Genomic DNA, 27,280 nt, shown 5'->3' on the forward strand with positions numbered 1-27,280 from the left:
TAAATGTACTAATTGTAAAATGTGACCGGAGCAAAAATGTTCAGAATGCGAAGATCTACCTACCTCTCAGTTATTGTCCTTAAATGACGAATTTTGACGCATTTTCGAGTTTTTGGCCTATAATTTAGAAAACAGTTATATTTATGTAGAAATTATAGATAAAAAATATCAGCAAAACGAAATCTACAAAAATGTCAAATGACCGAAAACACTCGATTTGTTGAGCTTAAATGACGATATTTTGACAATTTTGTTGGATTTGGCTATTTTCTCGTTTACCTTGATAAAAAGGTAGAAACAGTAAACAGCAAAAAAGATCAACAATACAAGATCCACAAATATGTTATCATGATAAAAAATGTTGGATGACTGCTAATAAAAATTATGCCTTCAAATAACGCTATTTGATTAATTTTCGAGGTTTTGCCTATTATTTCGAGAAGTATAATATACATAAGTAGAAACTGTAAACAGCAAAAAAAAATCAATGCAAGCTATATTTTTGACAGATGAGCGATAAAGGCTCTAAGTTAAGCCTTGTTCAGTGTACAAATTTATTCGAGATTTAATGGGTCTTATATCGGATTGTAGGTCATATTTAATGCAAATGACTGAAAGTTTTGCAGTAAAGTGATGGACGAGTGTTTAATCAAATACTATGTATAAAATTGCACCATTACTTATATATATTGTCAAATATAATTAGAAGACACCTATTTTATTTTGGTGTCAATGTCTCATAGGTCAAGGACGAAATTACTTCTAGTAGAACAGTGGTTTCAGGATGCAATATCAAATACAAGATATGTGACTGCGACCTTCATTCGATATGTGATTGAATATGAAAAAGTCACTTGCTATAACTTAAAAGTCAAGGTTATGATTACTGAAAAAAAGAGTGTGTAAGACAATATTACTTTCTCAAATCATAACAAAAATGAATCACATCTTAATAAAATGGGAACAAACCATGCCATCATATCGCTAACAACTTTTCCTTTTTTATTTTGGGTCGTTGGATATCATAGTTTACTCACTAAATGATATTTAGTGATTTTGTGGTAAGTATCTACCTGATAAGTCAAACCCTTTCCATCCGATTTTACAGTTTGTTTCTTATGTTGTGTTTCACCATTCTCCAAGGCTAGAAGATGAATATTTAAGTATTGATTTCATAAAAAAATGTCATCCTTAATCTTTATAAATCCATTAACATACTTTTGTTGTTATGGCAATGATATGAATGAAATAGAACTGCTATACTTATATCGAATATTGTGGATTTAGTTGTTACAAAGTTCGTTCTTCGTGAAAAGTTTCTAGGTAATACGATTGAAACGCTCGGGGCTGTTTGTAGTACTTAAATAAAGACTTTATGTCTTCACATTGAGATATAGTCCAAATAGTTATGACGTCTTGAAAGGCTATTTAATTTTTTTTTCTGTGACGGGTTCTTGTGACGTCATAACGCTGAATCAATTTTTTTTTGTCTGGACTTTGAGAGAGAATTTTTGGCGGAACTTTGGGACCAAATTTTGCCATGAAATCTATATTAGCGCCTAGAAATTTTGAACATATAAAGAAGTCTTACCTTCTGTGTGTTTGTTAGTACAAATTTTTTTCAGAAATACCCAAAAGTAATGATAAAATAAATTACTATTCCATTTGAAGTGTGGAATGATCTACTTCGTGATTAAAATGGTTTTCCTGTTTTCCCAAGACCCTTCACTTCCGGAGTGTATAAAATATCAAATTCCGTAAAATTTTTCAGACCCGAATGCTGGATAATATAAATCGAAAGTTCCGGATATTCGGGTCCATCAAATTTTATGTCGTACACGAGAAAATTAAGAAGAAGACACTAAAAATAGATTAAAATGACAAGCATGCGTAAAATAATAACGGAATCCCTCTCGCATGTGGTTTTTACATTTGATCATCATTATGAACACTACAGGTGTAAAGGGATAAGTGTACTCTTCGAGGAAGCTTTTCTTATCGGAATGATTTTTGTGGAATAATGGGTTGTCCCAGTGTTGTGTGTTGTTTAAAAAAAAACAATAATAAATACACATGTACAACTTAATGATACTGAACTTTTTTTCATCGACATGCAATATATTGACGTTGTTTGCAGGAGATATAGACAGTTCAAGACTTTCCCTTCAAATCACAACAAATGGCGCAATATATGACAACCAGAACCAGGAAGAAGAGAAGGGAGAATATTATAGTTTTGCTGGGGACATAAAAATTTCCGGAACTGCTATCTCAATAAATGATTTCTATGACTATGTTGACAAAGGACGCGGAACAAAGGGACCAATAGAAAGGGAATTTGCGGTTTGTTTATATACGTATACATAACGATTCCATACACATTTAACTTTTAATACAAATGTTAAATCACTACTGTTCAACCATAAATTAATCTTAACAATGCATCCTTGGAGTATCAACAATGCAAAATAATTTGAAAAAAAAGGAATTCTTCTACATACTAATCATGATCATGAAACAATTTCAAATATAAAACATTGTAAGAAAATCGTACACGTAACCTTTTGTTATTTATTAACTTGCAAACGTCTTAAAACTTTAAACATACAAATATCCTCAATGTAAGATGTTCAAATATATATACATGACTGAATCTACTATTTGACTTTGTATTCGAGTCATCATATAATGGTATTGAAAAATGGTCGCCTGGATTTCTTCCAACCGACAGTTGACCTTTTCCAAAGTTGGTTTAGTTATTATGTTGTTATATTGTAAATTTGAGATCGGAAACGAGGAATGTGTCAAAGAGACAATAATCCGACCAAAGAGCAGAAAAAAATCCCATTATTCTTGGGATTCAAGAATAATGTATATCTTTTATATGTTTGTTTTCACTATTTTGGCTGCTAAATCCAAATTATCATCGTGTTAACCAATCATTTCTGTTTGGATTGGTAACACAATTTTGTCAATATAAAGGTTCTATATACAACTGTTAAATAAGTGGGAGGTTTAGCAAGCTATAAAACCAGATTTAACCCGCCATTTTCTTCGAAAAATTACTATATTAAATATGGCAGATGTTTTCAAGTCGTTCCGTTGGTTGATATAGTTGAACGTTTGGTTTTGTCACTTTAACGGGCTTCACATTCATGAATTTACCTTAGAGTTCGTTATTTTTGTTATTACATTTTTTGGCTGTTCTGGATCTTTTGACAATAGATATAAGAAGATGTGGTATGAGTGCCAATGAGACAACTCTCCATCCAAGTCACAATTTGTAAAAGTTTAAAAAAAAGGTGTAATACTACCAAATCATAGAACGTCACATCCGGTTGCATACGATAATAGGTCGAAAAAAATATTCCCTTGATATTGACAGTTGTAGGTAATTGATCCTACATTTCATTGCATTAAAACATTTCTTGGTCATACACATATATCTTGGGTATTTCAAAGCACCATTATTTTTCTATTTGGGGTTTCTATAGAATATTTTGGAAACTTGAGGTAACATGGTTACTAAGGCTTGTACACAGGTTAAAAAAGGGGGAAAATTTGATTGGTTAACTTCCAGTTATGGTTATTTTCTTATATGCAATGAAATGTTATGTGAAATTTTTTCTATAGTACTGGACAGGATACAACTTTACTCATGCCAAGTATTTCTTTATTTGAAACATAGATAAATTCTGCACAATTTTTTGAAAAGTGCAAATTTAACAAAGACTAATAGGGGAAAATCAATGGTGGTATTACACCTAATATGGGAAGCTGTACATGCACTTTTGACCTTGTGAGTACTCTCATGTGTTAAAATTTCTTGCTATTTAAGTTAAATTTTACAAATAATGAAATATTCTGAGTGGATTGAGTCTCCAAAACACTTTTTATGAGAAAATTTCCTTGAAATAGGACTTTACCATGAATATTAGTTGACAGAACAAGCCATACTTAGAGTTTTGGGGAGCTTTTTCTCCTTATTTCTTATATTCTGCTATACTAGAAATTTTTTCCTAAGAAATACTTTAATAAATATATAGTTTTAAAGCAGTAACAACAAATTATTCACCAAAAGAGAAGCTTTTTATGTCCCTCTCTGGAACGCGGCGTAAATTCAAGTTTTACGTAAGGACTTATTGAAACCTCCTTGGAGACAGTAAACTTTTATACGGATAGTTCATTCAGCCTGAATACTTCAACTAATCATTTATTATGACATTTCTATCATAAATGAGAGAAAATTACCCCAAAATGTTTATTTATTGGCCTAAAAAGTAGAAATTTTGAGGAAATTAGAGGTATAAATGGACCAAAAGAGACCTTATAAGGAAGACAAAGAGGTCAATTAGTAGTATTATCATCCTTAAGTCATCTTTTGTATCATATTCAACTGTTTGTAGGCAGATGAGATAAATATTTGATCATTTATTGGTCAACACTATATTCTATCATGATGCGGCTTGGTTTGGATTTTTCGAAGAAATTTTGCTCGAATCGCTGTAAATGTCGTCTTACATTATACTAGATTTTTCTCAAACTATTGAACTGATTATGACAAAACTTGACAGGAATGCTTGAAATAACTAGTATTACAATGGAAAAAAGTCACATTCAGTTTATTTAACAAAAAAGTCTTCTTTAGGTGTAATACCACCAAATCATAGTACGTCACATCCGGTTGCATACGAAAATAGGTAGAAAAAAAATATTCCCTTGAATTTGACAGCTGTAGGTAATTGATCCTACATTTCATTGCATTAAAACATTTCTTGGTCATAAACATATATCTTGGGTATTTCAAAGCACCATTATTTTTTTATTTGGGGTTTCTATAGAATATTTTGGAAACTTGAGGTTACATGGTTACTAAAGCTTGTACACAGGTTAAAAAAGGGGGAAAATTTGATTGGTTAATTTCCAGTGATGTTTATCTTTTTATATGCAATGAAATGTTATGTGAAATTTTTTCTATAGTACTGGACAGGATACAACTTTACTCATGCAAAGTATTTCTTTATTTGAAACAAAGATAAATTCTGCACAATGTTTTGAAAAGTGCAAATTTAACAAAGACTAATAGGGAAAAATCAATGGTGGTATTACACCTAAACCATTATAGGTCAAAGTACGGCCTTCAACACGGAGACTTGGCTTACAACGAACAGCAAGCTATATAGGGCCCCAAAAATGACTAGTGTAAAACCAAGTCAACGTCCACCAGAACTATGAGACTAGTTCTTGCTTGAATCAATTCATTTAAAGTAAGATTCTAATTGTTAAATTTGGATATCATCTTTTTTTTTTATAAACTGTAAGTTTTCAACAAAAGCGTTTTAATTGTTGTTAACATTGCGACAAATGATTAACGGAGGACAAAAACTTGGGCATGGGTAGGGTGTGAGAGGGGTTGTTGATGGAGGCTTCTAGGATTTTTTACAATATTTTTTTCTTATCCTGATGTTTATATAAATTATAGGGATGATCCCAATTTCAATTGAGCGCGCTCGAAAAGCAGTATGCTTGTTATTAATGTGTTTTTTGTGATAAAAGATTTTGATCGCGAAATAGGGAAATTAATATCAATAATGTGACATGGTTGTCAGGCTGCTAGGAGCCTCTTGTTATTTTTTTTACATAGTGATATGCAAATATCAATTGTTTTTTCTTTCTTTCAGAAACTGAAAAAGGAACACCTTAAGGAAACCAAAACAGCATCAATGACTGAAAATACAGGCAAAAATAAATACAAAAATGTATTTCCATGTATGTAAAGTATTACAATTATGTGTATCAAAAAGATATCAGTAATGTCAAAACATATTTAATACTTCAAATTGCTTCATCCACCAAAATTAATCTCGTGAAAGTCTGAAAAACACATTCATAATACACATATATGATTGACTAATAGGAAATTGTGACCCTTTTTTTTATTAGTATAAACAATTTAAAAGTAGTTCTGTTTGACATTTTAGTCTGAGGAAATCATGGTCTATTTATTACCAGAAATTGGGCTTGAACTACCTTTCCGTAATTACTGCACGTACTCTTTGATCGGTATTTTGTGTCTCATATGTTAGTGTTCTGCTTAGTACTAATCCGATAAGTTATTAACACATAGTTGATTGAATAAAACACAATGTATATATGTATTTAGTGGAAAGTTTGAGAACCAAGGTGAAAATCAAGACATGGTTTTATCGGTCAATCATGAAGAATGCTTTATCAAACTGACATCTTTATTTATAAAACAATGCAATTATAGTGGGAAACACATCATGTTAACTTCATAAACGGTTTCTTACGAAAGCTTCACATATGGTTGTTATTTGGGTCCTCAATGCTCTTCAACTTCAACTTGATTTGGACTTTTTACCTTTTTTTATTCTAGCGTCACTAATGAGTCTATTGTGGAATAAACGCCCGTCGTCGTACAAAATGTTAAACCTGTTATCTATGATGGGTTTATAAGGTACAGTAACTCGTTATTTTGTGCCTTATTCATTTACATTTAACACCTTATTAAAAAAAATAACATTGAAATATCAATCAACTTGAATAATTCTTAATTAATCTGAATTATCATTTAGATGATGAAACTCGTGTTATACTTGACCTACAACCAGGAAAAGCAGCATCTGACTATATTAACGCATCATTTATAAATGTAAGTAAAATCAGCATGTTACTATAATAATGATGTTGTTTGTTACCCTTCCGTTTAAATATATGCTAAGAACATAATGAGACGGAAATATTATGAAGACCATACAGTGATCTATAGTTTCTTATGTCTCTGGTAGAGAGTTGTCTCAATGTCAATCATACCACATCTTCTTATTTTTATACCAATTCTACATTGTAAATTCCCTTGAAGTAGAGAATTGTAATGATACCATTATTGATCGCATGAATAGAATATATGATTAAAGAATTGATATAAGAAAAGGAATTAAAGATTCAAGAACTGTTAATTTTAAGTGTTGCCAATCGTGACGGAGATTATACTGATTTCATGAAAGGCTTGACAAGAATAATTTGGCTTAATGTTTTGACAGTTAGAAGAAGTTTGTAAAACACAGTCATGTTTGAAAATATTTCACACGAGGGCGGTGTTGTATTTTATATCTCATCATTTATTTGTAAAGAAATTTTTATAGTCAAAGTTTGGATGTTTTACTATATTTCTTGTCACTTTTTAACTATAACTTGTAAAAGGAAAATTGTAGTGTTGAATTTTCAAAGCATTTGAGGTGCTCTTTTCTGTACCTTAATCGGAGGCGCTGTGATTGATTGTATGACTCATACATAATTATCTATTTATTATTGAAGCTCTGTAAACTATTAATGGTAGAAATCTTCACATACTTAGCAATATGTTTTTTTTTATCTGTTCGAAAAGTCTTTTTCATTGGTCATGACATCATATGATTGAAAGGACTAAAGCTAAATTAAAATGCATCTAGCACATATAACTATCTTCTTCTGATCTTTATTATTAAAGCAGCATTTTAAGTACATTGTAATTTAGCATTATATCTTATACCTACACATATACTACCGTATACCCTAAAAAAGGGTTCGACCCTGCTGATGAGGGAAAGTTGAGTTCTCTATTAGGCAATAGTATTTTGTACTAATACCAACTTATCAAGAAAGCTTATTCTTACACAAAATTTTAACAAAATGTTATTTTAGGGATATGGTAAAGTAAAGAAATACATAGCTGCCCAAGGTAAGTAGGTATAGAATTTATAGAATTTCAGGATTGTTTTAGCATTATATTTGATAAAAAGAATTATAAAAAAATAATGCCTGTTTCAATTGCGTAGAAAAATGGAAGAAAAGAATATAATGACACAACTGCATGCGCATATTGAAAAAGCCAAGAACACAAGAACAACGCTTTTATTTCCAAAGTCATATTGTGACCTTCAGCAAAGACTGACATATAAATCACATAAGCAAATTTATGAACTATACACATTTACATGTAAAAGGTAGTATGAACATTTCTGAGTTCAAACACGATTTTTTATTATCTAAGGTCTAAATGGATTATAGGATTGATTGATTGATTGATTAAATTCAACACCATTTCAGAAATCTGTGCTTTATCATAAGGGACTTGCCGTTTTGAATTTTTCTTCATGTTTGGTGTTTTTGTTATTTTACTTTTTATCCTGACGGCTAGTTTGTATTGGTGGTGGAACCGAAGTATTCGGATAGAAACACCAACCATCGACAGGAAAAAAACTGGGATTATGTAGGACCATTGGGTCAAACTATTAACGATTATTCGAAAACATAAATATCCTCTGATTTATCAGAAACAATTCCTTTTCCTCTAGGACAAACATAAGGTCTGACTAAATTATGTCATATAGGAAATGTGTGCACTATTGATATTTAAAACATACTATAGAACTTTTTACGTTTCCAGATGTTGATTAAGGTAAAATATCAACTTCAGTTCTGAATGTATTGTAGGACCATTGGAATCTACTATCAATGATTTTTGGAGGATGATCTGGCAATATGATTGTGGCAAAATTGTTATGTTAACAAATGTTTTTGAACTAGGCAAGGTAATGAGAATGTTATATAATGTATTTTATAAAAGATCATCTGAAATAGTTTTAGAAAGAATAAAAAGTAACTATAGCTACTAATAAGCGCATTTTCATTATACTTTAGTATGTATTGTCTTCATAAAAATTTAGACGAATTTTACTCTTTTTGCAAAATTGTTTGAATAAGGATATTTACCGGTTAAACAAACATTTCCCGGTAAATGAACAATTTACCAGTTAATAGTTTCTCAAACTATTTACTGGGTTTGAATTGTTTACTGGAGGCAAACAGTTTCCTGTACTTTCTGTATAATAAAACACATGTTAAGTACTTTTTTTTCGGACGTAAATAAGGGTATATAAAAAAAAATATTATGTTATGTTCCTGTCTTTTACTACTATCATTCATTTTCTTTAACCATTAAAATTTATTTTGTTCCTATTTTCACTTTTTTTTCGTTTCAAAGTTATAGTTATCTCTATGATTTAGAAATTTTAAATCATTTGATAGATTAAATAAGTAAAATAAAAACTGCTATAAATGTGACAACTGAAAAGGTAATTAAAAGTTGTGTAAAAACATGTTTAGGTTTGTCATTCCATTTTAGCCAAAATGTAAACAGTATTGGCCTGATCCCGAAACTAAAACAAAAAGATATGGATCAACTGAAATTTTGCTGATAGATGAAGACGTCTACTCAGATTTTACTATTAGAACACTGAAGATAGTGAAGGTATAATAATATATACTATCGTATACTTGGAGTACATAACTTATAATGTTTACAGAATGATAAAAGATTTAAATTTACGTAAATTCCATTTTTCTCGAAATGGTGCTTAGCGGCCTAATAAGAAATATGTTCGTACCGTACAGAATTTATCAATATGAAACTCATAGAAAATATAAGGGCGTATGATTATTCTTCAGTTTAATATATTTTGAAAATAATACATATTTGAAACTGCCCATGACCTGCAGTATTAATTGCGTACAGGTACTTACGATTGAAATTTTTAAAGTAAAACATTCTTTTACAATGTATTTTTTTCTACGTGGAAGTATATGATAAAAAGATTATGATATGAACACTTCCTTGTAATAATCTGATAGTGTCAAAAAGTCAAAAAACGTCACCAGAGTCTGAGCAGAAAGTTGATGAACCAGGGTTTTGTCAAAGAAAAAAAAAGTTCATCGGAAGATACCAAGACCTAAAATTGAGAATGGAAATGGGGAATGTGTCAAAGAGACAACAACCCAACCATATAGCAGACAACAGCCGAAGGTCACCAATGGGTCTTCAATGCAGCGAGAAACTACCGCACCCGTAGGCGTCCTTCAGCTGGCCCCTAAACAAATAAGTATACTAGTTCAGTGATAATGGACGTCATACTAAACTCCAAATTATACACAGGAAACTAAAATTAAAAATGATACAAGACTAACAAAGGCCAGAGGCTCCTGACTTGGGACAGGCGCAAAAAATGCGGCGGCGTTAAACATGTTCTTTGAGATCTCAACCCTCCCCTATACCTCTAGCCAATGTAGAAAAAACAAACGCACAACAGTACGCACAGTAAAACTCAGTATAAGAGAAGTCCGAGTCCGATGTCAGAATAGGAAACAAAAGAAAATAGACAAAATGACAATATACATAAATAACAACAGACTACTAGCAGTTACTGACATGCCAGCTCCAGACCTCAATTAAACTGATTGAAAGATTATGTCTTCATCATATGAATATCAGGCGCAATCCCTCCTGTTAGGGGTTTAGTATAATACCGTCATAAAATATATGAGAAGAACATAACCCGTGTCATGCCAACAACTGGTTTTAGAATAAATGTGTTAATTCCGATGCAAAGACCCTATAAGTGAATCAATATTAAAGCCAAAATATGCAATCTTTAATGACCTTATCGTAACTATATCCCTTCTAAGTCTGTTTAAAGGTTTTGTTAGCTTTTGAGGTGAATACTGACATTTTTGTGCTTTGTAAAGAATATTACCATAAAAGATTGGATGTGAAATACCCGAACGTATAAGATGTCTGCAAGTTGAGTTATATTTACGAATGATGTCCTTATACCGATGATAAAATTGAGTAAATGTTTTGACTAGTTTATGATATCGAAAACACTGGTGTAATAATTTTTCAGTAATACATAAATTTCTCTCGCTAAAATCTAATACGTTGTTACATAAATATTGATAAATATTCCGTTCCAACTTCACAAATAATACATGATGGTCTTGATGTATAGATTCTAGGTACTGACGTTGTTTATCATCTCAACGTGTTATAGTGTTCTTTTATTTGTCGTTGTAAATTAATAGCCTACTGTTTAGTCCATTTTTGGTTATATCCTTTTGACGTGTCTCGGTACATATACATCCTGCCATTGTGTTATTGTGCTGTGGTCACTTTTTGTATTCGTGTCTTTCATTTTGTGCTTCTGTGCTTTGTCTATATGCCTTTTTGTTTTTCTTTGTTGACATATTTGTTTGTTTCATAGTGATTAAAATAATAACACAATGTTGACTGCTCCTATGTTTGACATTTTTACCTATTGTCCCTGTTTGTTTTGGTCACACATTGATGTCAATATAATGGAATTTTATGCGACTGTCATAGAAGTGAGAGGTTTAGCTAGCTATACAACCATTTTCTACATAAGGAAATGCCTGTACCAAGTCAGGAATATGACAGTTGTTTTCCATTTGTTTGATGTGTTTGAGCTTTTGATTTTGCCATTTGATTAGGGATTTTCCGTTTTGAATTTTCTTTGGATTTCGGTATATTTGCTATTTTATTTTTCACAATCTACATTATTCTGAAACAAGCATTCACACTATAGAGCTTTTATTAGCCGAAAGTGCATTTGGAAATTAAAAACCATTCAAGATTTTATTGATCCCAAGTGTGTCTATACTACTAGCAATACGTTTGTTTATTAGTTTCAATAATGCAGAAATTTTATAATACTCACTGTATGCGGTAAATCTCCAACCACAGCATTTATCACATATATACGTAAGACATTCATTAAAAACTAGACAATGACGAAAAGTGAAGTCGAAGACCTACTAGTGTGTCTGTCAAACAAATTAAATGCTCCTTCCATAGTAATGATTAATGCACTAACGTAGGACAATTTAATTGTTGTTCCTTTTAAACTTCATAACCCAACTTTTGCATTGTTAACAAGAGGTAAAAAATGCGAATAATGCAAAAATATACATGAAAATGAAATAGCAGTAAATAGGCGATGAATATGGTACTGATGTGATATAATATATTCATCATTAATGCATTATATAAAGGATTTTTTGCTCGAGGGGGCACACATATGACTAAATTCAACATTCTTATAAAAATTATGACTATACTGTATCTATGCATAGTATAACATTTTTAGCTTGAACACTAAAAAGGAATAAAGGACCGGTTAGCAGAACAAAGCATGTTCCCGGTATGTGTAATATATCCCCCAAAAGTGACAAAGTTCAACAACCTTTCATTTGTGGAAAATTTAGACAAGATCAAAAACCTAACAATAAGCACATACAAACCATGTATACTTTATCCCATATGTACACACTTATTTTTTTTTCATTTACAGGAAAACCAAAGCAAAACTGTGAAACAATTTCATTTTACTGCTTGGCCTGATAAAGATGTCCCAAAATATGCATCATCAATAGTGCACTTCCGACATAAGGTGTTCTCATCCAAGGTTTCACCAAATGGACCAATAATTATTCACTGCAGGTAAGCTACAACTTGCAGTCAACAGATATGTTCAATACAGCTTTTGAGAAAAGGCTGCAAGTGTCTGCTTTTTAATTTAATATAAGATAACTTAATATTATGTACACATCAAAGTGACAAAGAAACTATTTTCTTTTAACGTATTCAGTATGCATAATTTGTTGCATGCCTAAGCACAAATACCGGAAAATTACATACACTTTCTGGAAAGAGAGAAGAAAATGTAAACCGAATACAAGATACATGCAGAGTATGTGAACTGAATATAACTTTTATGAAAGTTTTTATTTGAAATAAAAGAATTGTAAACATGTATTCCACATTTCCTTTTTTCCTTAAAGATTAACCTCCTTAAATCAAAATTGACATCAGAATGGTTTGACTGTTCTGTACTTGTCTTAAGGGGAACCACTAACGGTAGGTCAATGCTATTTGATATAAATGTAAACTAGCAGTGGTATCGAGCAGTAGCTAGAAAATGAAAATAACAATTTTTAATTGGTGTGCACCTGAAGCGCGTTTCTTCTTTTCCCTGAACACGTGATAAGATAAATGACCAAACGGAAACAAAACAATCTTAGCCAAATTCACCTAAGGTTTACTAAGCCTGAGAGAGTTTTCTAAATAATTTCTTTAACTATGAACGGAGAGTTCAAGAAAGGTATGTTAGAACTCATGCCAGTACCAAAGCATTGAAAATTGAGCTGATAGCTACTTATTAAAAACAACTATATTAAATTTACATAAAATGGTAAAGAGACATTGCAGTGAACGATTACAATGACATGATTAAGAAAAAGAGTACACCTATTACTGAGAACTTATTGTGCATGCGTTAAAAGAGAGGCAAACAATACCAAAGGAACATTCAAACTCATAAGTCGAAAATAAACTGACAACGCAATGGCAAAAAGAAAAGAAAAAGACCAAAAAACAAACTACAGTATACAAAACACAAGATAGAAAAACTAAAGACTGAGCAACACGAACCCCACCAAAAACCTGGAGTGGTCTCTGTTGTTCGGGAAGGGTAAGCAGATCCAGCTCCACATGTGACACCCGTCGTGTTGCTCATGTAAGTACAAAAGCGGTGATGAATCTAATTCGGTAGGTCACAAACTGCAAAAGAGGACAGAATTGCGGTTACTACAATGGAACATATCCGTCGTCATATTTGAAACAGATATTCCATAACGGTCAACCAACTCGTGGTGGCGTCTGTAAAATATACGAAGGGATGATTTCAACTTCACCACTTGGAACTATTGGTTTAAAAGATTCCTTGTGAGCAGCAACCTTTTATCAATGAAATCATGATAAAATATACAAGCCCTGGGATATCGTATCAATTGGGATATATATACTCCATATGGAGGCGCTGCTGGAATGTTGCTACATAGAAATGGAAAGTTCACAATTGGGAAGCTGAAATTATTTTTTTTGTCGTACAGGTTTGTTTGCAACCGACCCTAATTGTAAATTTCTAGATGTAAGTCAAGATATGAGGCAGACATAACTGTATCTGTTGTATCCTTTATCTCAAGTTCAATAGGATAGATACGTTCGACATAGTCACCAAACTCTGAATTATTTAGTTAGAGAACATCATCTATATAGCGGAAAGTGAAGTAAAAGGATAATGCTTAATTATTTTCTTTCTTCTTAATCTCTTGTATGAAGTCAGCCTTATATGAATAAAGGAACAAGTCGGCAAGAAGAGGAGCACAGTTGGTTTCCATGGGAATGCCGATTATTTGTTGAAAAACACATCTTCCAAACGTAACAAATATGTTGTCAACAAAGAAATCAAGCATCTTGACAATTTCAGTTTCAGACAATTTTTTGTTTGCATCAGAGTGATTTTTAACAAAGTAAGATGTATCTCTACCTCAAAAAAATACTTGTATCTACGTTGGCCGTTTTTTTATGAAACAAAGCAGGACCAACTCATTCAGTTTTTCTTTTAGTTTGGAATGGGGAATACTTGTGTAAAGAGTAGAAAAGTCAAATGTTTTAATACTATTACAAGCTGAAGGAGTCTTTGATTGACGGTACTCTAAAAGATCTTTGTTTCACATCTAATTCACGCCACCTCTATGATAGGTAGTTTCACAATAACGTTGAAGCTTGTCTTTGATTGCTGATCAAATGGATGTTAATAATTTAGAAAGAGGTTTCGTGGATCACTAGAAAGACCCAGCAATATAACGTTGGTTGTAATGACATTATAAAATTTAGGTATCAAATACAGTTAAGGAAGATCTAGAACTTCATCTCTGGTTGAAATTCTAAAGGTTCATAGATCAGACCTATGAATATCAAGGATTTCCTCTTTGGTAAGTGTCGTGGGGGTATATGTTGAGTTTCCAAGTGAATTGTCAATACCTAATTCATTTATCAAGCAGTTTATGTAATGTGATTTACACACACAAACGATATTGTTTGGGGCTTTATCTGCGGGAACAATAACATATCTGTCATGGAGGTAGGACAGGTGCTTTGAAACATTTGGGTTTGTAAAGATTGATGTAGCATGTGTATTCAAATACCAATACAGTTTTTTAGTTTTGATTTATAATATTTACTGCATCAAAGTTTAGTAATGGTAAAGTTGAAATAAAAGTAGTCTCTTCTACGGTTTCACCGACGCTATCACGATTTGGTTTATCGCTCTACTTGTGGTAGCTTCTTTTCCTTCATTGCGACAAATTATGCTGAGTATTTACAACCAATGTTTCCTTGACAAGGGAAACACGAAGGAAACCAGCTATTAGATGTTTTCCCATATTTATTTATCCGGTTTAAATTAAAACAACGGAATGTCTTTGAAATCTTCCCCATACTCATATAGACACTAAGTCATACCAATTTAGTGTTAACATTTTCGTGTTTAAGATTTAAAATTAGATGAGTTACTATTTTCAATTACAATGCACAAAACAAAGTCGTTTATAGTTCCCTACTAAAACATGTTATTAATCTACAAAATACACATTCAGTGCTGGTATTGGACGAACAGGAACCTTCATTGCATTGGACTATATTGTGAATGAGGCGAATGATTTGAAGTATATAGACGTGTTTAAATGTGTAGAAACTCTCAGGAGGCAAAGGGTCAACATGGTGCAGACAGCTGTAAGTTGTATACAGTCATTTTATACATAAAAGTTTAAATTTTTGTAAAAGTTGTTTTAAAGGATGTTCGCTTCTCTTGTTTTAGACTTTTTGTCAGATATAAGGAATCCTCAAGTTTTACCCATGCAGTGCCAATAAAAATTTTGCCCGCTAACCCCTTCTTTTTTTCACATTTTTATTACATATAGTTTGAAAATACATTTTTGAAAATCTAAATATCCTTGTTATATATTTCATAGTGTTTGAAAGAAAAAAGGTGCCCATATTAAAGATATGAACAGTAAAGAGAGAATCATTTCCCACCAAATTTTCCATTGATTATATCTCAAAGACAAGGACACGGACCTTTTATTTTTTTTGTGTTATTCATATACTATCAATCTATAACAGTCTTTTAAAATGCTTGTTATTTGAAAAAGAAGAGCGAACATCCTTATGCTGGTTCTCAAACTAGTAAAGTCTAAGATAAAAATGTCCTAAGAAAAGTTGTATATGGAAAAATTGTTTTAGCTCACCTGGTCAAAATGGCTAGTGTAAGCTTTTGCTATCACTTGGTATCCGCCGTGGTTGTCTCTCCTCCTGTAACCTTTACAAATCTTCTCCCCGGAAACTACTGGTACAAAGTCATCATTAAGGTATCTGTCCGATAATATTACCTGCCTGCAAATGTATAAAATAGAACATAGGGTTAAAATGAAAATATTGTCTATTATCTTGTTAATTGTTATAAATGGAAAATGTTCTGGCAAGATCTACTTACCCCCTTATTTTGACCAAAACTGTAAGACGACTCCTGAAAGGAGTTATTGCCCTTAAATGACAATTTTTAGCATTTTTTTTTTGCATATTTGCTATTATCTTTTAAATTTTAATAGATAAACAACAACAACTGGAATGGCAATACTCATCTACAGGAAAACATCAAAAAGTAAAATCACAAAAATACTGAACTCGGAGGAAAATTCAAAAAGGAAAGTCCCTAATCAAATGGCAAAATCAAAAGCTCAAACACATCAAACGAATGGATAACAACTGTCATATTCCTGACTTGGTACAGGCAACAAATACTTCAATGTTACCGAAATTGTCAGTCGACTCCTCATAGGAGTTATTGCCCTTAAAAAAACCCGATATTTTTATCATTTTTGTTTTGCTTTTTGCGGAAACTAGAAAATATAGCTGGAGAATGTAAACAACAAAATTTTTCAGCAGGACAAGATCTTCTAATAACTCTACATTGCCAAATTCAGCAGTCGCCCCCTTATATGAAAAGAAATATGATTGCACTTCAAAGACTCTTTTTACTCATTTGTGTTTTTGTCGAAACTATAGTAGATAGAAGGAAAATGTATACAACATTACCAGCAGAACAAGATTTGCTAATTAGTCCAAAGTGCTAACTCTTCAATTGACTCGTATAGAAGGAGTTATTGCCCTTCAAGAAAGATATTTACTCATTGTTTTGATTTTGCGGAACTATACTAGAACATGTAAAAAGGGAGAAACTGTAAATGGTAAAAACATCAGCAAGACAAGACTTATAGATAAGTTTAGATGTCCGAAATTGTTATTTGAATCCGTATAGGAGTTATTGCTCTTCAAAGACAATTTTGTTTTAACCAATTTCTGTGTTTATTGTTGTTTTTGCGGACAATAGAGTAGAAAGCTGGAAACTGTAGACACCAAAAATCAACAGGACAACATCTACAGATATGTCAATATGGCCGATATGAACAGTCGCCTCCTTATAGGAGATAATGTTTTTGAAAGACACCTTTTAACCATTGTTTTCCGTAAACTATAGTAGATGGAGAGAAACTGTAAAAAGAAAGGTTATCAAAATGTCAAAATACATGAAATCATCAGTCGTCTCGAATACACTTAGGATTTATTGCTCTGGAAGGATGATATAACAATTTGGGGCGTCTTTGCCGGAAAAGTATTTGAAAAATTCTAAATGCGTTGGATTAGATTTGTTTAAAATTGACCGGTGGTCGATACAGGCGCCTTGAAAGCTCTAGTTATTTTGTGTAATGGTATTACTAAGCGTTAGTATGCTTCTCCCTTACACAAAATCCTTGTTTCACATCTGCATTTACTAGTTTCAGGGTTTGGTAAAAAGGGAATTTTAAATAATCCTGCTCACACTTGCTCTACATCTATATAGTCATTAACAGTGAGAGAGTTTCGGCTGATATAACGTTTCTAAAAATGAGAAGAGTAACTTTTTATATGGTGGAATTTTCTAATCAAATATAAATGAGATTTGGGTTGTTTGATGTTGTTGGTTTCTAACGCTTCTTTCATTATTTTGGGCTATATCATGACGACAATTTCTTTATCAAAGGAGCAAGTTGGGATGTAAGGAGAGAGCAACCGACCTATGGTAGATTAAGATTCAGATCCATAGGGAATCTGAAATTAACGTCCTTTTTTAGTTCTAAGATCAGTTTTAATTCCTAACAAATGCAGTTTACTATCAAAGTAATTCATGATTATTTCCTAATTATTCAAATATGCAATGATGTGGAAAAATAATGTCATATAAGTAAACCTTAGCTATTCATACTTCTTCAGTCTCTTTATTACATAATTTTAGACATTCGTTTTCTTTCAGTCTGTTGCAAATAAAAAAGTGTTTAAAACATAAACGTTATTCCTCCTCAACTTCTACTTGATCTTATTTTGTTTAATCTTTTGCATTCTACATAGGTATTTTCTATGAAAGAACAAAACGGTGTCAATGTCAAAATTAGAAAGCATGAGTTAAAAATGTACCAAAAATACAAACAAGAGTCCACAACACAATACAGAGAACACCTAAAGATCTACACTGACAGTTTGTATATTGATATTCTTTATTTCTTAGCGTCAGTACGTGTTTCTCCATGAAGCAATATTAGAAGCAGTGATGTGTCCTAATTCTGGAATTCCTTCGAAAGATTTTCCTGATTTATATAAAGAGTTAATGATGCACGATTCAAGTAGAAATAAAACAAAACTCCAAGTGGAGTATCAGGTATGAGTATATTTCTGGTTTATTTCTTTGTACTCCAATCAATTCTTCAATTACATTTCTGCAAACTTCACTTAACATTTCTATAAATGAAGATAAAATACAAGAAAGATAAAAAAAAAACCAATTCTGTAATTACTAGTTATAACATATCTAATAAAATGTAAAATTCCAATATATATATATGTTGTCTTTTTCCATAGCGAATGAACGCAATGTGCGAAAAACATGAAGATAATGTATTTGATCAAGGTAAAATTCCTGAAAATAGGACAAAGAATAGAGACAGTACAATACTTCCAGGTATGTAGCTGCTTTATTAAATTAAAACGACCAAAAAAACAAAGAGTTAACAATTGTTACTGTCGACACATTTTAATGTAGTGAGCTTCTGTTGTAAACTTGGCTGATTGCAACAAATTAAGATTTAAATACTGAAAAATTAAACTTCTGCGAGTAATTTATATATGGCAAAACTACATCTTAAAGATTTTGAATACCAAGTAACTGATTCTTGTAACTTCATTACATGTACATTTCATTTTAAGGGCAGATCTACTTATTTGTATTGGTTTTGTAGTTGAATATGAAATGCCAATTCTGTCAACATTTGTGGAAGGACACAATGAATATATCAATGCCGTATTCTTACCTGTAAGTCAAATAGTTTGAAATCATTTTAAAATTTTGTAACATAGTTTTATTTGATTTTAATTTTGTAATTGTGAAATTGCATATGCAAATGTAAAAAAGAACTCTTTCATATACAAAGTAGCAAACATACTTGAATAGTAATTACACTTATTGAATTCAAAAATTGAAAAGACTTCCTATACATATTCTTCTTGCATACTTAATATAAATACAATTATCGCACCTTGAAAACGTTCTCTCAATTGAGTTTACCTCCTGAATATACATAGCTTGTGACAGTTAAAATATTTAGATTTTATTTTTTCATCATGCCAAAAACTTCATAATGTTTATATTTTCCATGATATAAAACATACTATAAACACATTGAATTATGGTTACACGTCAATGAGACAGGAACACCTACCTCCTTCCTTCCCAAGAAAACAAAACACAAAAGAAAATCAAAAACAAATAAGACGGGTATTTACTGTATTTCATATTTAATTCATTCTGTGCACTCATGATTGCGTGACGCGTACTGCAGGTCGCTGTATTATACTGCTTTACATTACTACTTGTATTTATTACTTTTTTCAAAAATGAAAAGTCCATTTGTAAACAGATATTATCCAAAGTGTTCAGTTTAATCATAGTTTTAAATCCTTTAAATGTTGCTTATATATCCACGTTGCAAGTTGTACAAACAGACAGAAGTGACACGGAAAATCACTAATGTAATAGATAACGACAATAACATGTAAAAAACTAAGCAAAATAAAAACAGTATAAATCCCTTCATTTTCTATGTTGTTGTATGTGTTCCTTTAATATTATTCAGTTTTGTTATCACATATTTTAGTAAAATTAACAAATGCGATCGGTAGAATTTGTTCATTGGTGATCTATGATTAAATGAAAATGGTTTTCTGGTATATTTTAAAGGGCTACAAAAATAAGAAAGCATTCATAGTAACACAGTTGCCACTTTATCATACGAAAATGGATCTTTGGAGGCTGGTGTACGACCACAACATACAAACAATTGTTATGCTCAACCAAGTTAAAGAAGATACGGTTAGTATAAGAACTCTTAAAAAATACCAGGCTTATAATTTTGAACGCCAAACTCCCGTTTTGTATAATATAAAATTTCGGATTTGCGACATCACGTACACATTATATTTACTTAACACTAAACATGCTCAAAATTTGAATGCATCGAAATATAATTTAATAATGAAAATGCATAAAACGTTTGTGATACACGACTGATGCAGTAAAGCATAAGTTAAATCGAAGGTCCGGAATTCTCTTATAAGACTATTCAGGGAACTTCGAATTAAAACAGTGAAACGACCAAATGAATTACGAAGTTGAAGAACGTTAAAACCAAACAGTCGAAAAAATGTACCAAACCTGGCTAAGGCCATCAAAGACTGTGATTGAATAACGTTAGTGTATGAACATTTTAAACATTTTTAGTATATGCATTTCTGTTCAAAATAATATGATTAATATAGACGATGAGGTCATATTTTATCATGTGAATTTTTAATCTTTTAACATAAAATGTGTTCTGCTATGAAAAATTAAAGGCATTATTTGGTACCTGAAATTGCAAAAAAAAAAAAAACCCCAAAAAACTACAATTCGTATACCATTAGCTTGATTGGTAAATGAATATGATTGTATCAACTAGGCACTTCGTAATGTTCAAGTAACCACATAAACATGTCGAAATTAATATATTGGGCCAAATATGTTCTTTCTTCAGTTTTTGTCTTCATACAAGAAGTTTGAAGATAAAATGCAAAAATGATTGACAAAATAATAACAAATAAATACTGATATCTGAGATAACAAATGTTTCGTAAATATCTGGAGGAAGCTATTCATACAAAGGTTAAGGTTTGACCTTTTCTGAAAAGGTAAATCCAGAATAGCACTTCAGACGCACTCAATTTATAACACATCATTTTCATTAAAACTAGCACTGGATTGATTAACCCACCATTTTCTTCGGGTAATATTAGATACATAGTGTGATAGTGATCTAATACGATATATGCTATCACCCCATATGGAATATACTGACCCCATATATATCGTATTTGGTCACTAGCACACTATGTAACGAATTTATCTTACCGACTGTCTTAACATGTGGTATATAGACTACTGGCATATCAAAGTCATCAAGTCTTTAATACCGTTCGTATTAAGAACCTACTTCCATTGGTCTATACAAAAACAAATGCCAACAATAACAAGTTGTTAGTTTTGAATGTGTTTTATGAATTTATTTCAATCATTCATTATCAATTTCTTCGTCTGTTGAAAAGTTTAAGATTTTCCTCAACACCGTGTTCTTTTTATAAAGGGACGTAACACCACTACTAACCGTGTATTGAAATAAGCCCCGCCTACTTACCCAATATGGAACCCTACTAACCCAATATGGAATATACACGGTCTCCGCGCGGTTGCTTTTAACCAATCATATTCCTAGAAATGTATAGGAGGTAACATATTGCCTGTTCCAAGTCAGGAATATGACAGTTGTTTTTCACTCGTTCCGTTGATTGGTTACGTTTGATTTGGTCAGTTTTTATGGGCTTCCCCTTTTTGAATTTACCTTGGAGTTCGGTTTTTCTGTTATACTTTTTTGATACCTCTTCTAGTTAAATGGTAGTCTCGAGAATATCATCAGCCAAGAAGTGTGCTCCGGTACTGACAAGATTTATAACATTTTTTACTAAAAATGTCCCGTGGATAAATAACGAAATTAGTAAGAAACTAAGGTTTCCAACTCCCTAAGGCAAAGTTGATCAGATAAATTTGGCTGTTCTTTTTATGTTCTTTTTCTTAGTATAGCCCCTAACATGTCTACTTGTTTATGCATTCCTGACTTTCAAATGTTAAGGTTTAAGTTTTCCTCATCAAGGAGAATCCAGTAAAGCACGTCGAACGCACTAAATTTATAACGTGATTTTCATTAAATGAAATTTTCGAATTCAGAAGACCAAATTGCGGCCTGTAAGCAATATTTAAAAAAAAATATTGTTGATTGAATAACCTGTATAGGCATTATTTTGGATAAGTCCTAATTTCAATGCCTATCCTGACATGAATATTTTCCTTTATTTTATAATTTGGACAATCTAAACGCACTTTTTGCCAAAGGTATATGTATTGTATATTGCAGGAGCATTTTATGATTATATTATACACGAAGCATCCTTAATGATCATGTCAATTATTGTAGCATAATAATGTCAGTAAATGCACAATTCACTTTACGTACAGAAAGGAAAATAATCTTTTATACGACGTTTTGATTTTTAACTCTATAATAAGTTTCAATCTAATATTAACAAAAGTCGTATTAAGACAAAAAAACAAAAAATGCGTAAATGTTGTCTTCAGAAGGTGCATGTCACTAAATGAGAGTTTTTCAAAATTAATGAGATATTGATTAAGCTAGTAATTAATTATTGTATGAAAAATATGCATTTGAAAAAATATATACAGATATATATATATTTATTTTGGAAATTATATTAATTTCTATATAGCTTTAGTCTTGTTTCTCAAATGTTGTTTTTATCAAGTATAAATAAAGCTTATTATGTAAAAAAAAATCTTACCTAGGATGCGTATTGGCCTGAAAATCAAGAGACACCAATCCAAATAGGAGCTTTTAAAATAGAACTTACAACAATGGAATCAAAGCCTTACTGTAACTGTTTACATCTTACCTTGAAGTATAAAACCTGGGTATGTACAAATAAGCTTCAATCTCTTTGTTATCAATTTGAACATAAGAAGATGTGGTATGATTGGCAATGAGACAATTTTCCACCAGAGTCCAAATGACGTGGATGTAAGCATTAACGTCATTGTATCGGCTTTTACAACGAGCTGAAACCATACTGTATAGTCGGCTATAATTTGCCATAACAAGCTAGAATACTTCAAATACGTACATGATAAACCCACCCAATTAAGAAAAAACTAAAAAAATATGTATTTTTGTCTTGTCGGTCAATAGTTTAGCTAAGTCCAATAAGAAGAAAAAGAATGATTATATGCGAACTCATACAAACAAGTTGTTTGAATGTTCAATTTTAATGCAAAACACCATTTATGTTTTAAACTTTAAACTCGAACTAAAAAATCGAGATTACATTTCAATAATATATTCATCAATTATTATTTTTTTCATATTGTAAATCGCACATTGTAAGTAACCTATTGCAATATTTCTTGTATCTGGATATATACTTCATACTCGTATGGCACATAGATGTTTTTATTACTTTTAGGATGAAAGGTCTTTGGTAATGTATCAAGCAAAGTTTTGGGATGACAATGATGTAGTTCCAGATTCAAAAGAGGATTTGTTTAATTTATTATTTGAAGTGGAGAATAAATCTAATAATGGCGACAATAGTCCTATCCTTGTTCACTGCCTGTACGTGGATGTTTAAATATTCTAGAATACTGGTTATAGTTGAATCATCATCTTAATTAAGTTGCTCTGTGCTAATGCGCTAATATATAGGCTAACACATTTAGACTTAAGGAGACAAATGGAAGTTAAAAGAGAGAGAGAGAGAGAGAGAGAGAGAGAGAGAGAGAGAGAGAGAGAGGGATGGTATTACTATTATTTCTTTTTTCAATGTTTATTGTCATAAATAGTAACTAATATAAAATTTGGAGGCACATTTGCAGATGGTTAAAAAACACACAGCCCTATAAAACCACATAAAATAGTTACAATACATTTACTCCTATCTTTGAATCACATTTTAAAAATCTAGACATGCACCGTATGAGAAATATAACTTGACGGACCTCTTTTTACGTAAGTCATACAATCCATCCTCAATCCTCAATCCAAACGTCTCAAATCGGAAATAGGACAAAATCGAGAAATGATCAAATAAGACAAATTGTCTAGTAGCTAAAGATATAAGTCGAAGAAAGTTTTGAATGAATATTGCTTCATTCGAGTACAACAATAGTCGGGCGTAGGGGTACAAAATTAGTATAGATTGAAACACTGACTGAAAATCCAAATAGAATTTTTAACATATCTGCGTCAAATCACTTTTTAACATTTAGGGTGTGAGTATTGGGTTAACAAATCTCAAAACTCTCACACCTTAAATGTTTAAAGCCAAGGACGTATAACTACCTAGACTTGTGATGAGCTTTATGACTAATGGGACTCGAAAAACCGAGCCAAATCAGCTTAAGTTCAACTTTGTTTGAGGGAGTTAGAATCTTAGTTTCTTTGTTAAAATATCAATCCACCAAACTCAACAAATTTATTAGTCGATAAAAAATTCTGCATTTTTATGATATCATCTTCGGTGCATTTTTTATGCATTCAATGTGGTATTTCAAAAAATAAGATTTTCCATTACCTTAAACAAGGAATTTGTATTAACTATTCCCATTTTTGCAGGAAAATACTCTGTTAAATGAGAAGAATTTAAAAGAATATAAAAACCCGATCGAAAATGTATTTACAAAAATAGAAAGGATTTCAATCTCGCACATTTTCGTTGTATCTAATCTTGCAATAATCATGGTGACAGGAGCAGTTTAGATAGAAAAAAGCTCGAAGTTACGTGAACAGACTACATAATACAATATAACTAAATAAAAATGACAACTATAGTCATATACATATATGAGTGTTTAGCATTTATAATTTATTAACTAATCTGAATCAGTTTATGACTTACTGACTAACTCGAAGTAGTCCGCTCAACATTATGTGTTTGGTACTTTTGTAGAATATAAAGTCATGAAACTCGAGCCATTCATTTAATGATAATATGTCACTTGTCATTATCATTAGCTAGATAAAGATGAATACATGTCTGAAAAAAAAAATCATCAAACATACAAGGCCTACAATTTGGTACGCAAGACGCGTATTTCGTCTACATAATATAAACAAGACTCGTCATCCAGTAAATAAATGTAAAATGAATAAAAGAGTTGGTATGATAAAAGTCATAATTTGGCTCCTGAAATGACAAAAATAGAAAAAATATTCAAGCCTTTCAGAAATTATGTAAATAAGCAAATGTACAAATTGATATGATCTGGACACTAGTGAAGTAAAGTAATTTGTGATGTGACTATGATGGCATTAAGGCATATTTGCCCTTAAATGGGCGTATTACACACAGTCTTTGGACAAATTATACAAGGGATTTCCTTAAAATTGTTTTACGCACATCAACATTTTAGTAAAATTCATCTGGTAGCAAAATATATTTTTGGGTAAAGCCTCTTAGTTGGCTATCTTTATTGAAGACGAGATCTCAAAATGTGGCTTTTTGGCAGTTTTTGCAGTTTTGCCCTAAATTCAAGAAGTTAAAAGCCTGAATACAAATATGTAAGACAATATTCGAAAATTAAAACAAATCTGTTGTCTGACTACGAAATTAATTTGGTTACTCTACTCTTAATGTGTGATGTAAATTCAAAGTTCAATTTTTTTTTTTTAATTGTTCTTTATTACATTCAATAGAAATGGTTGTGACAAAAGTGGACTATACTGTGTCTTGGCGACAGTGCTAGAACGACTGAGAATAGAACAAGATATCGATATTCAGCACATCATTAAACAAACGAGAAATAGAAGACCACAGATTATCTTAAACTATGTAGGTAGAAAAATCTTTTTATACGATTAATGTATGTTTTCAAGTCAACAACATGGTCATTAAAAGGTCATTTTATGCAATAAAATATCCACTTTTGTTTCATTTGAATGTATTTGTAGTAAAATACAAGTTTTGAAAATTCATTCATTCATGAATCAAAACTGATGTTTGATTTAACCAATTTAATTTATTCACAACTTTTCAACACTAGAGGCTATTTAGAGCTCAGCATATTGATAAGATAAGAGTTCAAAGATGGGCGCGTGTTATAACCTCTACAAAAGTTATTTTAGCAGACGTTTTAACACAAAATAAGAAGATGTGGTACGATCGCCTATGAGACAACTTTCCACCAGAGACCAAATAACGTATTTTGACTGCTTAAGTTAACATAATGTATTTGGCGCACAAAAGCAAGTTAACTTAATCTGTGGTAGACCAGACTTATGTCTACGTTTTAGGTCTGCTTGTTGACAATATCTAACAAAGACCACACCTTTGGATGTGTGTACTTTTCACCAGTCCCACACAACTATACTCCAGACCAGACATTTGGACAAGTCTGCTTTTGACACTAAATTTGTTTCTCTTTTAACAGTGTAGCTCTCTCTTTGGTAAAAGAACATCATAATATTATATTAGTTTGTTTGCGATATGTTGATATCCAGAAACAAGAACATTTTATTACACTTTATCAATCAATACACAGCGGACCTGATTTAAATTTAACTTTAGTTTGGAGCAGAACAAACTCAACAGCATAGCCGGTTCAATCGATGCAGTCCAGTTGAAGTTAACATCATCGAGTTAATCTCAGAAGCGGAAATGTAAACAAATAACTCTTTCTTAGGCCATAATAACAATTCGAGGATTTGTAATTACATGAGCAACACGACGGGTGCATCATGTGGAGCAGAATCTACTTACCCTTCCATAGCACCTGAGATCAACCCCGGTTTTTGGTGGGGTTCGTGTTGCTCAGTCTTGGATTTTCTATGTTGTGTTTAGTGTACTGTTGTTTGTTTTTTTGGTCTTTTTCTTTTTTTTTGGAATGGCGTTGTCATTTTATTTTCGACTTATGAGTTTGAATGTCCCTTTGATATCTTTCGCCTCTCTTTTTCAAGGACTAAGTTTGATTTTTAAGTCCACTTCACTTTGTTTCTAGGACTGGTTGAAGAAATTCTTAAGGCTGTCACAATTTAACTTTGAAAAGTCAAAATATTTGGTCATCAAGTTAACTTGATGTGCATTTTATGACCGCACCATCTGTACTTTTGATATTTTTGGAAACAATCTCATTGACAAAAACCTGAACATCTCTTTTTATAGTTAAGCAAAACGACATGTAAGCTTTGATTTTTGTCTTATAATGTTACCTTACCAGTGATCGTACATCATTACAAGGTAATACATTCTCGGAAAAAATCACTTGTTGATTATAAAATTTGC

General features: G+C 31.6%; 1 protein-coding gene across 13 annotated transcripts in view; it reads left to right on the plus strand.

Annotated features, from left to right (window-relative positions):
* The window catches only part of LOC127732004 (receptor-type tyrosine-protein phosphatase T-like), a 190,793-nt gene that overhangs the window by 159,451 nt on the left and 4,062 nt on the right, over window positions 1–27,280 (plus strand). For 6 of the 13 annotated variants that reach the window (XM_052241055.1, XM_052241091.1, XM_052241109.1 and 3 more), the window contains 3 exons: window positions 22,794–22,919; window positions 23,468–23,616; window positions 25,696–25,831. The exons of 1 other annotated variant lie outside the window; for it this stretch is intronic. In XM_052241055.1, coding sequence (XP_052097015.1) covers window positions 22,794–22,919; window positions 23,468–23,616; window positions 25,696–25,831 — 411 coding nt within the window. Of the gene's footprint in view, window positions 1–8,496; window positions 8,595–9,187; window positions 9,314–12,206; window positions 12,356–15,354; window positions 15,491–18,359; window positions 18,510–18,709; window positions 18,810–19,086; window positions 19,161–20,084; window positions 20,217–22,793; window positions 22,920–23,467; window positions 23,617–25,695; window positions 25,832–27,280 lie in introns of all 13 variants that reach the window. 6 more of the 13 variants (XM_052241082.1, XM_052241079.1, XM_052241074.1 and 3 more) reach the window with 6 other exon arrangements.

Source organism: Mytilus californianus, unplaced genomic scaffold (assembly GCF_021869535.1).
Source record: "Mytilus californianus isolate M0D057914Y unplaced genomic scaffold, xbMytCali1.0.p SCAF_1, whole genome shotgun sequence".
In the NCBI taxonomy this organism is placed as follows: domain Eukaryota; kingdom Metazoa; phylum Mollusca; class Bivalvia; order Mytilida; family Mytilidae; genus Mytilus; species Mytilus californianus.